Genomic DNA, 15000 nt, shown 5'->3' on the forward strand with positions numbered 1-15000 from the left:
AGCTCATCGTTGACGTCATAGTTTGAATCCTAAAGGTGCGTGCCGCAATCGGTGCAGGGACCTTTTTATTAAGTTAGGCCACGGTGTATCGATTTCCTTGGCGGGTAGGCGCCTCGATGCTTGGGGGCTGAAAAGAAAAACCCAGCATTTCGGCTAAATACATGCAAGTACGAGGAGTGATTCAGATAACTGATGACTATATTTCTTAAATATTTGATAAAAAATAGTTTAACTGTAGCGACTGCCTCGCAGCCGGTTCCTCATACTCCGCTCGTGCTGTGTTGTTTACGCTGCCTGTACTGTGATCCTGCTTCTCTAAAATCCGATCATTTTTCTCGGCTAACTGATCCCTTAAATATCATGTTAATATATGCGCCTTATGAGCTATGTACAATTCCCTACAGCGAAATGCGAGCCCCTAAATACAACACTTCGTGCAGCGTCCAAACTGTTTACGTGGTGTGCAAGAGATTGTTGAACGCGGAGTAGGACGATTCCAGATCGAACAGCAACTGCCGGACCTGCGTCTCGGACAGATCGTCCGAGGCCTGCATAGAGTTGAGCGTGGCCAGCCAGGTTGAGATCTTCTCCTTGCCCTCGAAGCTGTCCGGGATCAGCGACAGTCTGTTCATCGTATCGAGCAAATCGCGCAACTCCGGCTGCAGATCGTCCATGGCGCGTATCTCCAGCCGCAGTTTGTCCATCAGCGTAATGAACATCGACACGATGTCGGCGATACACTTGCTAGTGTTGCCCTTATCGTCGCGTATCGTGATCGGTCGATCCTCCCGGATGCGCTCCAGTGCAGCCGGGCAGTCAAGCCGGAACTTTTTCACGAACGTATCGATCGTCGGAAACTCGTCGCCCTGCACCAGCTTGAACGCGACCTTATACTGGACCAGCAGCTTCGAGCAGGCGGCCGTGTATTCCTGGGGCGTGATGCAGTCCCGGATGTACGCCTTCTCCAGATTCTGCAGCGTCGAGACGAGTGCGAACAGATCGGCCATATTATCGTACTTTTCGCGTTCCCTCGCCTGCCGGTACAGCTTCACCTCTTCGTACAGCTCGGGTCTGTTTTCCTGCATGGTCCCGGCGGTCCTTTACCTCCTAAACGGATGATTCAAGTGCGGCAGGAAGGTACTCCGGCCTCCTTGCTCGGAGAGCAGATTCACGGGTTGAAATTGTGGAAGAAATACGTTGCTGGTGTGGTATTCCGCGTAACGTCGTGATTGTTTTCTACGAACAAACGATTTAGTTACTAATTACATTGCACTAGAGCCTTTTGTGGGCGATAATTTGATAAAAATCACAAAGATTGACTCACTTCTTTCTGTGTTGTGTCTGGGATTTTTGTTGGAATACTTTGCTGCAGGATACTGCCACTAACTGCTTGATGTTGCCAACATGATGCTGCATGATATCGCCAACGACTACATGATGGTGTTGCCGGTGCATGAAACCCAAATCATTTCAAAAATTATTCTTTTATTCTACAGAAATTCTTGATTTCGCTTCTTAATCGGTACAATAATTGCATTTAACAACAAATAAAACAAAAATCCATCCAAAATACGTGCATTTCAGGTGGATCGTCAAAAAACACTCGGTACACTCGGTTACTTTTGGGTTTGCCCTCACAACGCCGGGTTTGTTTACGTTTCGTTCTTTTGTTTTTTCGTGGTTTGTGTTTCGGTGCGAAAATGGAAAATTGTCCATTAATCCACTCCAAATTGACCCTACAATCAGCTGCTTGCCAGCTAGAAAAGGTGCTCAAGCTTTCCCAGAAAAGTAAAGCAACCAACCGGAAGCTGGCGGACGGCGAGCTGGAATTGATGAAAAATCTCTGCAAAGCCGATAACAACCGGATCTGCCAACTGGCCACGGAAGCCTTCCTGCTGCTGGCCAAGGATGGGACCGTCGATCAGGGACAGGTGCTCGGTATTCTTATGACGATTCTGCCGACTTCCAGCCCCGCACAATTCACCACGATCGGGAGTGCGATTTTTGAGTTGCTGCTGCTGGATCTTCGACGCCGTTGTGCGCTCGCCGTAACCACTGGACGGGGTTACGCTTGCCAGTTCGATCTTAAAGCCCCACAGCATCCGATCATTCAACTCCTGGAGAAGTGTGAAGCTGGCTGTATGATCATTTTCCAGGAAATGATCGCATCAACCCTTGAGGGCCACAATAGCGAGCCCGAGATTCGGGAGAATTGTGTAGAATTCCTGAGACCCGTGCTGTTACACCTGTTCGTTAATGTCCGCTCCTTTCCGGATTGCTACAAACTGTGGCGGTTGCTTGTGGCCAAGGCAACGGACGACCCGAAGGCGGAGGATCTTCTCTTTGAGATTTTGGCTTGGCGACGAGACACGACTGCGCCTCACACGTGCTATACCGTTTCTCTGCTACTGGAGGGTTTGGATGCTCTACAAGGATCAAGCGATGATCATTTGCTCCATCTACGGCTGGAGATCGCCATCTATCTAGCAGCGATTTTGAAGGAGTACATCAGCTTCAATAACGATCCGACCAGATGTTTGAATGTCCTTCAAGATGTATGTGAAGATGCCTTAAAACATGATCCTGTTCCCCAGTTGGACGCTCTACTGATGATATTCATCGATCTACTGACCGTGGTCTCTCCGATGAAGCAGTACGGTGTGGTAAAGATCATAAGCAGCCTATTTCCAAGCTGTGGCGCATTCAGTCGTATGATGGCAAAGGAGGCCATGATTCAATTGCTCGGTCAACCATCTTATGCCACGCAGCATGTACCGTTGTGTGATAAGATACTTAAAGATACCTCTGAGGAGCTTGCGAAACCGCTCAATCCTACCAGACAACCGCTTAAGACTACCTACTATCACACCGATCTTGCTAAGTGGACATTGATTTGTAGCTGGTCGTCGACTTCTCCCACGGCTTTAGAGGAGTACTTCCGTGCCGATCGTTCGCTACGTTGCCTGCGATTCTCCAGCTGCCTCGGTTCCATGTATCGTGCCATATTTGTAACGACCACTTTCGAGGACGATGTTTGGCGGGCCAACTTCCGGGCGCTAGTCGCAATGATGAAGAGCAACGATGTACAAGCGACGCAGTGCATGATTCCTCTCCTGTACGGTCTGGCACAGCAACAGGATCCTGGCAGAAGGCTGCACATACTGCAAACTTTGGCCGCGACCGGTGCCAAAGAGAACGTGATCGGTATATTGAAAGCAATGACAAAGGATCTCGATCGAGCGACTTGTTTGGATCTATACCTAAGGCTGTGGAAAGCGGAACCGCGTACCTACCCATTGCTGTACGATCTTCTGAAGGATACCAGTCGACCATCGGCCAAGGCTGACCTTTGGGAGCATACCATCGCTCGAGCGTACACGATTCGAGAAGTTTGTCTAATCAAGTAAGAACAGACCGTCCGTTCGTTACCATTATTCATTAGCATTTATTATCTCTACTTCCTTTTGCAGACCCCAACAACATGGCGAAGATCTGGTGAATCTGTTTTCGGAAATCTTGAGCAACCCCAATGATGCCGATAATGAAGTCGCTGTCTGTCTTTCACTCGATGCCATCTCGAGCCTTTGTGAGCATCAAGTGGTGAACATTGTCTCGACCTGGAAAGTGCTTGGCTTTCGTTTTGCCGACGAATGTCGTCCACGTGTTATTCGGTGCTTATGCCGATTTTTCGCCAACGTTCCTCTGATAAAGGTCACCTCTCAAGAGCAGGAACGCTTGGTGAACCACATAATTGCTACACTGTGGCACTACGTTACGGATTATGATGATGGAGAAATCATCGGTGCTGCGCTTGACACGCTAAAGCATTTTAATCCAAACTCGCTAACACTGCGCCAGATACCGGAACTGTTTCGCCAGGGAATCGATTTACCTGAACCGAATGCAGATGATGGGAGTTCCACTGCAGACAGTCCCGGTTCCGTACCACCCGAGTGCTGGATCCAGCTTGTGCAGTACACCAATCTTAGTGCGATCGATGCGGCAGGTGATCTGGTAGCGTACTACATCGCTCGCGAGATGGAAACATTCCGGGGTGGTGTGTATCAAACCCCGGAAGGTAGACCAGAGCCTTCGAACCTTAAATATCTACCCCGCGCCAGCATACTGTCCACGATCGTTAACTATCTAATCGCACAGAGCACCAAATTTGCCACGAGCAGTACCACCAGCGAGCAGGTGCTGGTTCAACTGTTGCGCATCGTTGCCAGGAAGTACTCCAAGCCGATACCACCGCTAAACTGGTGCTTCCTTCACGAGTACTTTTTGAATTGCTTCGAAATGCGTGATTACTGTGTGCAGATTGCGATCAAACAGATGCCCTACTCTGGTACGGCCAAACGGATGCTGGAAAACTATCTGAACGAACTGTGCGAAACGGTCATGCTCGAGGAAGATTTGGTGAAAATATTCGCCCACCTGGAGGCCATCACGGAAACGGTCCAAACGCCCATCTACAAGCGGTTCGTCCATTTGGGGCTCCATTTTCTAGCGGAACGCGCGGAGGACAAGCGATTTGCGGATAGTTCGGCCTTCCTACAAGCGCTGGAACTGGTTGGTAAAGTTTTGGAGGGTAACTGCAGCAACGAAGAAAACTTTGAGGTGCTCGCTGAAACGCTGAAAGGATTCTTCGGAAGATTCGATCTCGACACCGAGGTACACGGTTGACGTCCATATTAGCTCAAGATATTCTTCTTAATACTTCATTCTCCATTTTTTCAGATATTTCGAAAGTATGTTGACGTGTTGGTTCTACTGCCACGCACTCAATTAGACAGCTTTCCTACTGTAACCGAAGATACATCATTGATGGCACTACAAAAGAAGATTTATTTCGAGTTTGCCGTTCGCACACAGAATCCAACAATTACGGTGATGCCGGTGGTTGAAAGTATTGCCAAGGCTGTAACCAGTAACAGCGAAGACTCGCAACTGTTGGTCGTTTATTTCCTCGAACAACTGTACGAATTCGTGGAGCGCTTTAACGAGCCAGCGATCGTTGGTAAACCATTGATCACCTTCGTCGATGAACTAATCAGTAGCACACAGTCGGCACTGGTTTCGATGGATCTACAATCGATACGGTTCATGCTGGACACGTTTATGATCAGCGTGATTAGCTTTTCAGGATGGGGCACACTATATGGCGCGTATAGCATCTCCTTTGATCGGTCTCTGCGGATGCAGCTGTTTCCTGTCGCTCTGGTTACACTGTTTGAGCAAAATTGTTGGCGAGAGATCGAAATCAAGGTGCGTGGTAGCTCTTTTCAATCGTTGGATCTTTATAAATAATCTTACTAATTTACCGTTTCTTAGATTTATGAGGTCCTCTACCATCTGTATGGCGTGTCGACTTTACCGAGCAATCTAGCAGAGTGTTTTAGAAACACGCTAATATGCTGTAAGAAGCAGCCATACTTCCAACAGTCCAAAACGTGGCCTAAATATGCATCAATGAGAAGGATTTAATTCGAAGGCGATGCTTTAAATCTTGTTTTTCTTAAATAAACCTTTTTTTCTTGATAATTCCTAAAAAATCCACAGTTATTAAGTAGTTGCATATCACATACCATGTTTCTATAAAAATCTAAACAGTTAAAATAATATTCAAAAACACCTTGCTATTCTTTTACTATTCTTGCTATTAAAAATAAACTGCCTTAAAGCACCTGTACCTCCAAACAAAAACGCACTGCAAAGGTCACGGCTCAAAGATCACACCGTTACCTACACAAACGAGTAAACAAGCGACAAGCAGTGATAACAAAAACACATGATTAACGCAAGCGACTACCCATTGCGTCGCTGGTCACTCATTCGCCTAACCAGTTCTTTGGAGACTGTTGTGCGACAATGAAGGACACCAAACGAGAGGTCCTAATCGAAACGGCTCCCCATCGGTTAGATGCTGCGTACAAGGAAGTGTTCACAGGCGATGCCCTAGAATTTCTGGCCGAGCTGGTATCCGAGTTTGATGACGATGTAGAGCGGGTATGAAGCGACCAAAAGCTAAGTAAATATGCAAATAACGAAGTGCTTATCAGTAGAATTTTGTTCTCCCCATCGTATAGCTTCTACAAGCTCGTACCAGAAGGCGCCTGCTGATCGACGAGGGGAAATGGATGCCGGAGTTTGAAAACCAGAGCGAGGATCTTGAGTGGTCGATCGATGAACTGCCGGAGCGGTTGCGCAACCGAAAGCTCGACCTAGGCGACGTCAGTCCGGCCAACACGGTGCACTTTATCGATTGCCTGTACGCCAACGTACAAGGGATTCAGGTAAGGGCCCAATGATGCCCTTCTAACAGCATTAAAGTATGATAACCCGGATGCTTCTCTGCAGGTTGACTTTGACGATGGACACTGTCCGACATGGCGCAACACGGTACTGGGAATCTCCAATGTAACGCGTGCCGTTCGGGGTACACTGCAAGGCGCACCGGCGGATGTGCGATCGTTTCCGATTCTGATGCTGCGACCGAGAGCATTCAACATGATCGAGCATCATTGTATCGTGAATGGGAAGGAAGTGATTGGACCGCTGTTTGATTTCGCCCTTCTCGTGTACCACAATGCCCGGACGATGGTGAACCTAGGCATTGGTCCTTATTTCTACTTATCCAAGGTCCGGTTCGTGGTCTTCGATGAGGAATCTATAACGACTAACATGATGGATGTTCTGTTTTTTGTAGATCGAGGATCCTAGTGAAACACAGCTATGGAATAGGATCTTTTGTTGGACCGAGCATCGGCTTGGTATACCGAAGGGAGCGATCAAAGCCTGTGTGTTGATCGAGAACATCCTAGCGGCGTTCCGGATGGAGGACATTCTGTACTCGATCAAGGATCATGCGATCGGATTGAACTGTGGCATTTGGGACTATTGTGCCAGTATCGTAGCCAAATTTGGCAAACGGGACGCATTCCTCCTTCCCGATCGTAACAAGTATGTGAATATGGGGCAACCATTCCTACGGAACTACATGCGACTCCTGATCAACATTTGCCATAAGCGTGGAGCTCTAGCGACCGGTGGCATGGCGGCGAAAGTTCTCCCTTTTGGTAAAGACAAACCTGCTCTGTAAGTGGCTGCTGGCTGTTTGATGATCGAACCCAATCGTTAATCAATCGCTTTGCGTATCGTTTCAGGAGCGATGAGGAGATTATCGAAGGCGTAAAACTTGCCAAATCCGTCGAAATCGATGCCGGTGTTGATGGGTTCATGATTTACGATCTACGGATGGTCGATGCGATCAACGAACTGTGGCAAAGGAGAATTCATACAGAGAATCAACTCAACGTTGTACCGAACGTAGAACACGTTACGGCCAGCAGTTTACTGGCGATTCCAAAGGGCGGCGTTACAATCGCAGGACTAAAGTTAGTTGTAGCGTGTGGTACGAACGTGATTCTCCCACGATCGATTATGATTTCCTTTCTCCGATCGTTGCAGCAATAACATCACGATCGCTTTGCTTTTCATTTACCACTGGCTGACGGGAAGCGGTATATTCTTCTTGAACGGAGCCGTCGAGGACTCGGCCACCGCGGAGATATCTCGTTCGCAACTTTGGCAGTGGATCCGTATGGGAGCGCCCATTGAAGATAAGGAGGGCACGTTCGTAACGCGTCGGCTGGTGTACCAGATGTTGGATCAAACCATTTCCACGGCCTACCGAGCGTGGTGCATCACGCCGCCCGATCGGAAACGACTCCTCTCTTCGAAGTACTTGCTGCTCGACATCATATCGTCCCGGAACTATGTAGAATTTCTTACCACGCACCTCAACGACAGCCACAAGTTCCGTACGCTACACAATAAAAACGATGGCCTGATGGCTAAGTTATAAGGCACCAAAACGCTCAAAAATGAAGTGGCTGCTTATTACGGTGAGGCTTGACGCGATCAAAAATAACTGAAAAATTGAATCCACCGATTTGTTCTACGAATCACAACAACGACACCATTAGGCACCCATTGTTTGACAGCTGTCAGTAACATAAACACACACACATACAATTTTTATTTTCATTCGCGTGTGGGCTGGAGTTTTTCGAATCTTCATGAGTTTTTGCGGGGTTTTTCCGATATTCCCGGTAGTTCCGTAATGTTCTAAAGTATCGCTAAGTTCTCGTGTACTGGGTTATGTTGAAAGTGTAAATTTTGTTTCTAACCAGCGCGCTTGTTGTGTTTAGTGTGTGCGATAAAAGTGGATAAACTTTCGCTCCGCCAACCGCGGGGATTGACCACAATCATCGAGTAGTGTGTTGGTGGCAAGCGCCCTGCACCCTTTCCTTATCAACTCAAAAATGGACCACATCCAAACGCCTAAGGTAAGCACACTTCCTTTCGATAAAACCGACCCCATTTGAAGCGCCCACAAGGGCCACATCCAACGTGTTGTGCAACTATCCGGCTGCTGGAGCAAGATCCTTGCCAAAAACGAATCCTGGCAGGCTGCAGCGAGATGCGTGCGTCAGGAGATAACGAAAATAGATTATCGATCGATGCTAAGCATTTTCTGCTGACGTGCTAATTAACTCCTTCCCGGGTGGCTACGATACATGGCTGGCTGACTGCCGTCTCGATGCTAAAACCTGTTTGAGTGCCACCACCAACACCCCACATCTATACCGTTACACATGCCCGAGCCCCAGTTTTTTTTTTGCCGCAAAGCGAAGTGGCTACCGAGGGCTGAGACGGCGGGGATGCAATATGGACTTTATTGCAGAATTATTGATTATTTTATGTGAGAGTGAGAGAGAGATCTCTTGCAAAGACGGAAGAAGCCGTGAACGAGTCGGCTTGTGTTCGTTTTCATCCCACGAGGATCAACGCTCTCGATAGCCCGATAGTGGACAACTGTTGCTCGGCTCGCCCGTTCACTGCAAAGGACACGCGCCTGATATCCCTTTGTCCAATGGCTGCTTTGTGGAGCCTGATGGGGGAAAAGGTTCCGCCTTGCGATTGGTGGGGTGGACGTGGTGGCCGCTGGTTGCTATAGCACGCACAGGTGAATCAGGCAATAAAACTCACTAACACCTCCCGGTACTGCATGGTTGCACTTGGCTGATTGATTGCAATCAATGCTATTGGACCCTAGCCGCAGCGTGCGCTGGCGAAGGTCACTGCAGATCTTAGAGGTCAGATAAGCTTCTAGTTAGCTACAAGAAAACTTCAATGTTTAGTTAAATTGAAAACAGTTTGTGGATCAAAAAACAGAATTTTAAATGTTTAAAATAAGGAAACATTTGTTACTTGAGTAATAGTAGCATAATATGATAGACACATAATCTTTTTGTGTATCAATAATTTATTCAGAAACGTGCAAAAACTTAGAAAACTAGTAAAACTTTGATACATGAATGCATAAGTATGCTGCAGCACGCGCCACGCGTATAGTAGTATGCAGCGACCGTACTAAGTGAACTCACCGTCACGGTGTTCATTCGGCGTTTCATTCGGTCACCCAAAAACACTCTTCCCGCGGAGTGCGTGCCTGAAGTGACTAAATACTAGCCTTGGTATCAACGAGCATGCGATAAGTTGTTGGAACCAATTCTATTCTGCCGTCCGGGTCTATCTTGCTTTACAATACACGATGGTTGTTAAGTAAAAAGTGCAAATTGAGTTTAATGATTGTGTGATAACATAAATCGACTTAGCATTTATGATTATTTTTGCATTATTAATAGTAATGTATTTTTGCTGAATATTTTTATGTCTTTTTTCTTTCCATTTTTATGTCTGATCATTTTATTTACTTTTATTTGTTGATTATGATATAACATAAATCATATTGGATGTTTATCAACATATCATTTGTAAAACAATGTAATATATTTCTGCTTTATAAACTTCAAAGAACTAAAACATTGCGAATACAATTCACTGCAAAAGTTTATTAGCTTCTGTCACATACACTTAATCGTAATCCGTTCTCAGCTCTCCCAGCACAATGCCACGGCTTTTCCAATTTGTCATAAATTCTAGTCGCAATCGATGATAACGCTACTCCCAACTAACCTTTCGTGAGATTACTTTCGGCAACTTGTAACCACACCTGCCTGGCCACGAAACAAATGCATTCGCTCCGTTGTATTTGTAGACAATCGAAACGAAAACTCAATTACATAAGCGTTAGGGAACCGCAACATGGGAGGACACGGCCCCACCCTCACACGTGCCGTCAACGACTCTGCTCTTTCTGTTGCAATTGCACTCCCAAATTGCATTCCGTGGCCATTCAAGCCTTTCTGCTCCAGTTCTCTATCTCTTTCATACTGGGCATGCGAGAAAGAGGGAGTCGATACGCGCAACCTTGACCTTACCACTGCTGCAGCAGGGTATCGAAATTGAATGTCCCTCAGTTGTTCGCCTAGAACCCTCCACCCCAAGTCGAGTTAAAGATATTTTCCGGGATGATAAATGCTTGCCAAAGTAATAACGTAAACGACGGGAATCGAAGCTCGATTAGATTTGTGGTGGCTGGTACTTGTAAACTGTAGATTCCGTGACCCACATCCGTGCGGGTGGAATGGGGAACCAAAATAAAACTTGGCCTAATATAATCATGATGGTTGTATAGCGTAACGTTGCTAGCATCCATAAAACTCCCTAGTGGCACGTGATACGGAGCGCAAAGCATGCGCCTTCCTGGTGAAGCGACGGATAAGGAAGGAACACCAGAAGGCACGTTCTCCACGTCCAATCCATCTCGACGATATTCATGTCGCGGTGTACGCACTACGGCTCGCTGTTGGCAGTAGCACATTGCTAGAAGGATAGTAGAATGCAGCAGGAAACAACTCAAAATAGCAAATAGAAACAGTCCTAGTAAGCACTGAGAGGGAGAGAGATTGTCGAGCGAGAGAGCGAAGACTGTGAGTGAGTAAATGTTGATTCCGAGCCTTGATGACCATCAAGGACCACTGCACGAGCAAAGAGAGCATCCTGTGGGAGCATCCCTCAACCCGTGGTGCAGAAAGAATAGACCCTTCGACGAGAGACGCATCAGAGAGTGTGCGCTTCACGAGTAACAGAGAACCGACTCCCTGCAGGCACGCCACAGAGACTGAAGTCAGCAGGACGAATCAGTAAGAGCAGTTGCCCTCGGTACAGGCAAGGCGAAGGGCACACTCTGTAGCGCCCTTTCTAGTGCGTTGTGTCCGTTGTATCGGGAGGTATGTTGTGATTGTGCAGCAGCAGTGACGCCTCACAGGAGACAAGGTCATTTACGAACGTAACAACAGGACACAGGACATTGGCTTCATCGTGCGGAAGTTCATTAACGCGCCAGCATAACGCAAGGAACGCAGGAACAGGAAAGGCTCGCTGAATATGAGACATCCGCGAGAGTGCTACGTAACGTCTGGAGAGACCAATGTGTCCGAGTGTTCTGTGTTTACACAACGAGCGAGAAATCGATCGATTTTGAGTTAGAAGCGCCCCCGGATCCACGGTTATGCCACATTTTTGGCGCCGAAACATCGTGCTGTGCCCGTGTCGTAATCGGATTGTTCCGCTTGGTCGCTGGATAAGCAAATGGTTGACTGACCCGATACTGACGCACTAAAGGCAGGACCTGTAAAAGTTGGCCAACACGGAGTCGTGTCTATATCTCTGCGTGCGTGATAAGTGTAATCAAAAGTTTGTGTTCGCTCGCGCTCCACGGGGGAACGAAGAATAGATAAAGATCCTTCTTCTCCCCCCGAGACTGGTTAAGCACGGCTAGCAAAATGGCCGAAGCGGAACCACTGTCGCCGTCGGCGTCCTCGTTCAAGCAGAACTTTGATCTCGTGACACCGGAGTTTGAGGTGGATCCGAAGGTCCTGTGGGGCCGAGTGCCGGTGCCACCATTCGTCTCCGATAAGGTGGTGACATGGGTCGAGGAAAACTTCCCCCATCAGCCAGCGGCCCCGGTCGAGTTCCGTGGTCAGAACGTCGTGAGGAAGGTAACTGTGGTTTGGGAGATGACGTACCGGTGGGCATTCGAGACAAATGTGAGCTTTCTTCCGTTCCCCCCGGATCGGATGCGACAATTCCTGGGGCGTAATTTGTTATGAGACTAAGCAGAATGTTGAACTCGTGGCAGACGGTCATGGCCACAAGGGGGCGGCTCCTCCAGTCGTTCCAGGACCGTTTGCACCAGCGAGCGGATGTGTCAAGTGGACAGCGCTTCTGCTCGGTTGGGCATGAGATGATGGATCGCATTCCTCACGGCTCGGTTGGCCACTGCACTGAAACGAATGCCACCGCGGCATGACCCGTCCAATGGGGCACTGCGACGGGGTTTCTACAGGGTTTATCGTTCGTTTTACGGTCACCAACGGCCGTCCTTGTTACAGGCATAGTTTATATGAAGCCATCCAGTGGGCACATTTGGAATTCCGCACCATTAAATCGCCTTTTTATGCGAAATACAGGCTGCTGCTCCCGGGGTACGGTATTTAAATGGGAATGGAGAAGCCGGGACCATCCTTGGGGATGGCTAGAGTTGGAGTTTAAAGTGGATCTCAGCGGTACTAGGCTTTAACTGGCGGTGAGCAAGCTAGATGCGAGGGAAACTCAAGTCGAACAGCACAATCAAGTAATCCTTGGTAAATGTTAAGGGACTTGTAGCGGTTGCTCTTAGTAGCCTTTGCTGTGGAAAGTCTGTAGATGTCTGTGGTGGTCTGTAGTTTGAAAAAAGGGAATATTTATAAAGAGTTTCAAGATAAACGTCGAAAGCTAGATAGAAATTAAACTAAAGTAAGCATTGCTAACTATTTTTTTTTATAATGAAATAATTGTACACAGTATTCTATTTTGTAGCTGTTTATGTGCTAGCCAAGTACATTAGTTCATCTTTGCCAACTTCAAGTACACAACAGTCGAACTAGTATCAACGAAACCACCGAGTCTATCATGTTACACCTTTAGCGAACAATCTGACTAGTCAACCCGCATACTAAGCGAGCCAACGCAATTCCCCTGGCCGCTGCTTAATCATATTAGGGTGTTTTCGTTTCGTTCAACGCCACAGAGCCCGAGACGACGTAGGTCCCGAGACCGGTGCGACCGCAGGTGTCATAACGAAAACAGAAGCGAGATTTAATGCGTATGCGTTTGGCTGGGGGCTTATGCTGAAGGATTATTACCACACGAACACGCTGGCACAAATTGCGGATTTCGGTCGGATAATCCTTCCCCTCCCCATTTTACCACCGCTAATCCATGGAATTGAGGTAAACGAAATGTTTCATTCATAACGAAGGTATAGCATCTTCCCGCATGAAAGCAGATTAGCTTCCGATAGGGCGCGCTTCGAGACGCGCCACACTAGCATATTCAACCATCAGATCGTTCCGTTTCGAACGCAAGCCAGTGCTGTTGGGACATTACTTTATGAACTGCTAAAAAGTTTAATCAACCTTAAATGTATTCCATGTGACCGCATTGGTGCCATGGTGCCATCCACGCTGTAGCGAAAGGATCCTTACTTCGCTTTCGATGTTAATAACGTTCTGCTGGTTACTGTCGACGCGCGCTTTTTCCGCTGCCACTTCCACTAATAAAAATGTGTTCAATTCTCGGTGGCATCACTTGGGTGGCGCAGACCTCGGAGGAACACAGTAGTAGTCAGGTCAGGGCCAGTGTGCTTGTGCCGGATAGAAAAAAAAGGCAAAACACTGAAGTGAAGCGCAAAAAGTATGAAAAACAAACCCACGACGAGGCAAAGTTTTGTGGCAGATTTGGGACAAACAAGCGCAGACGATGCTGCACATGATAATATTGGCTGGCTGGAACTCTCTCGCGCTCCCTTCCATCCGCTCCGGTGTGCCAGGCTGTTCCTGTTTATTTATTTTCGTTTTTGGCAAAGCCACAATAAAGCCCATCGTTGTGTTGTGTTGCGCACCGAACGGAACGCACCGACGTGTGCCGCTCGTCCAGTTTAATCCGACCACTCCGCGGCCATCGTTTTGCGCTGGTCGCATGAAACATTCACCTTCTGCGATACAGCTGCCACTGTTTCTCGAGTGTCCACGGAAGGCGCGATAATGTTATTGCTTGTTGATCCTCGTAAAGCCCATGGATGGACAGCCGAGGCAGACACTCTCTCGCCCGTCGGCAGACGTGGATCCTTTCCGTAACGATTGTGTTGGAGCGTGCCAGAGCTTTCCCGGAGAGCGCATTCAATTAACTTTTCAACCATATCGCCGTCGAGATGTTATCGCAGATGTCGCCAATAATTTTCGGTGAAACCATTAAATATTCAATTTACAGCAAATGGCTCAATTGGGAGCACGCCTCAGGGTGACGATTAATTGCGAGTGATAAGCGCGAGTTCATCGATCTCGCCTCACCCAAAACTCATCTCCGGTATCGCATGTGTAAAGTTAATATTTCGAACCCTTAACTCCAGGACAACCGCTAATCCCCATAATCGCATGTGAAAGAGTTCTTAATCGTTTCCTCCAGCGAACAACCCGGGTTTCCCGGGGCACTTTGCTCCCGGTTATAGGAGCCTCGAGGCCTCGGGTGAAGCATTAACAAGGAGTGACATTGGCACATACAAGACAGCACGGTTCATGCTTGTACAAACATATAGGGTAGTAAACCGTATTGTCGTTATAATAACGGTAGCGATGCGTGTGTTACAGCCGCTGTCCACCGGTGAGTGCCGGTGATTTGGCATAACAATTGTCCTTGCACGGCCGGCTATAAAAGGCCACGGCTTGCGCAATATCATTTGATCAAAGTGCCTCCCTCTGCTCGTGGGACAATTTTGTGGAAACGCGGAAATCTTTTCCACGCTTCATTTTACTTCCGTTTTATTGATAAAGTTTGGGCGTCTCCTTCTCCCCGGGGGCGCCAATCTGAATAAGTAAGATTGAAAGATGCATTACAATGGATGGTTCGGCCACCTACTGGCTATTTGGAGCACAAAGTTGTGGTCGTTGTGGAGTAAAAAGTTGCACCAAATGAACAAGCAATTCGTTT

At 47.7% G+C, this 15000-nt stretch overlaps 4 protein-coding genes across 6 annotated transcripts in view; 3 read left to right on the forward strand and 1 right to left on the reverse strand.

Moving 5' to 3' along the window:
* Positions 1–180: 180 nt before the first annotated feature.
* On the reverse strand, positions 181–1364 carry LOC126574724 (vacuolar protein sorting-associated protein 28 homolog). The gene is made up of 2 exons (XM_050235072.1): positions 1325–1364; positions 181–1236 (listed from the first exon to the last, which is right to left on the reverse strand). The coding sequence occupies exon 2, from the start codon at positions 1083–1085 to the stop codon at positions 453–455; it is 633 nt and encodes a 210-aa protein (XP_050091029.1). The 5' UTR covers positions 1086–1236; positions 1325–1364; the 3' UTR covers positions 181–452.
* A 336-nt stretch (positions 1365–1700) lies between these two features.
* On the forward strand, positions 1701–5536 carry LOC126577733 (focadhesin). Its single transcript, XM_050239595.1, has 4 exons — positions 1701–3403; positions 3471–4674; positions 4741–5268; positions 5335–5536. Exons 1-4 carry the CDS (start codon positions 1701–1703, stop codon positions 5485–5487), a joined length of 3588 nt encoding a protein of 1195 aa, XP_050095552.1. The 3' UTR covers positions 5488–5536.
* A 217-nt stretch (positions 5537–5753) lies between these two features.
* On the forward strand, positions 5754–7887 carry LOC126574743 (malate synthase-like). The gene is made up of 6 exons (XM_050235091.1): positions 5754–6009; positions 6090–6296; positions 6361–6642; positions 6710–7098; positions 7167–7397; positions 7471–7887. The coding sequence occupies exons 1-6, from the start codon at positions 5872–5874 to the stop codon at positions 7865–7867; spliced, it is 1644 nt and encodes a 547-aa protein (XP_050091048.1). The 5' UTR covers positions 5754–5871; the 3' UTR covers positions 7868–7887.
* Positions 7888–8062: 175 nt separating this feature from the next.
* Positions 8063–15000, forward strand: part of LOC126577049 (myotubularin-related protein 8) — a 12072-nt gene continuing 5134 nt past the window's right edge. For 2 of the 3 annotated variants that reach the window (XR_007608319.1, XM_050238450.1), the window contains exon 1: positions 11145–11972. Coding sequence is in view for 2 of the 3 variants with exons in the window: in XM_050238450.1 (XP_050094407.1) it covers positions 11757–11972 (216 nt within the window). In the remaining variant the exon portion in view is untranslated. Of the gene's footprint in view, positions 8352–11144; positions 11973–15000 lie in introns of those variants that run through there. The other variant, XM_050238451.1, reaches the window with a different exon arrangement.

The sequence above is a fragment of the Anopheles aquasalis genome, chromosome 3 (genome assembly GCF_943734665.1).
Source record: "Anopheles aquasalis chromosome 3, idAnoAquaMG_Q_19, whole genome shotgun sequence".
Lineage (NCBI taxonomy): Eukaryota > Metazoa > Arthropoda > Insecta > Diptera > Culicidae > Anopheles > Anopheles aquasalis.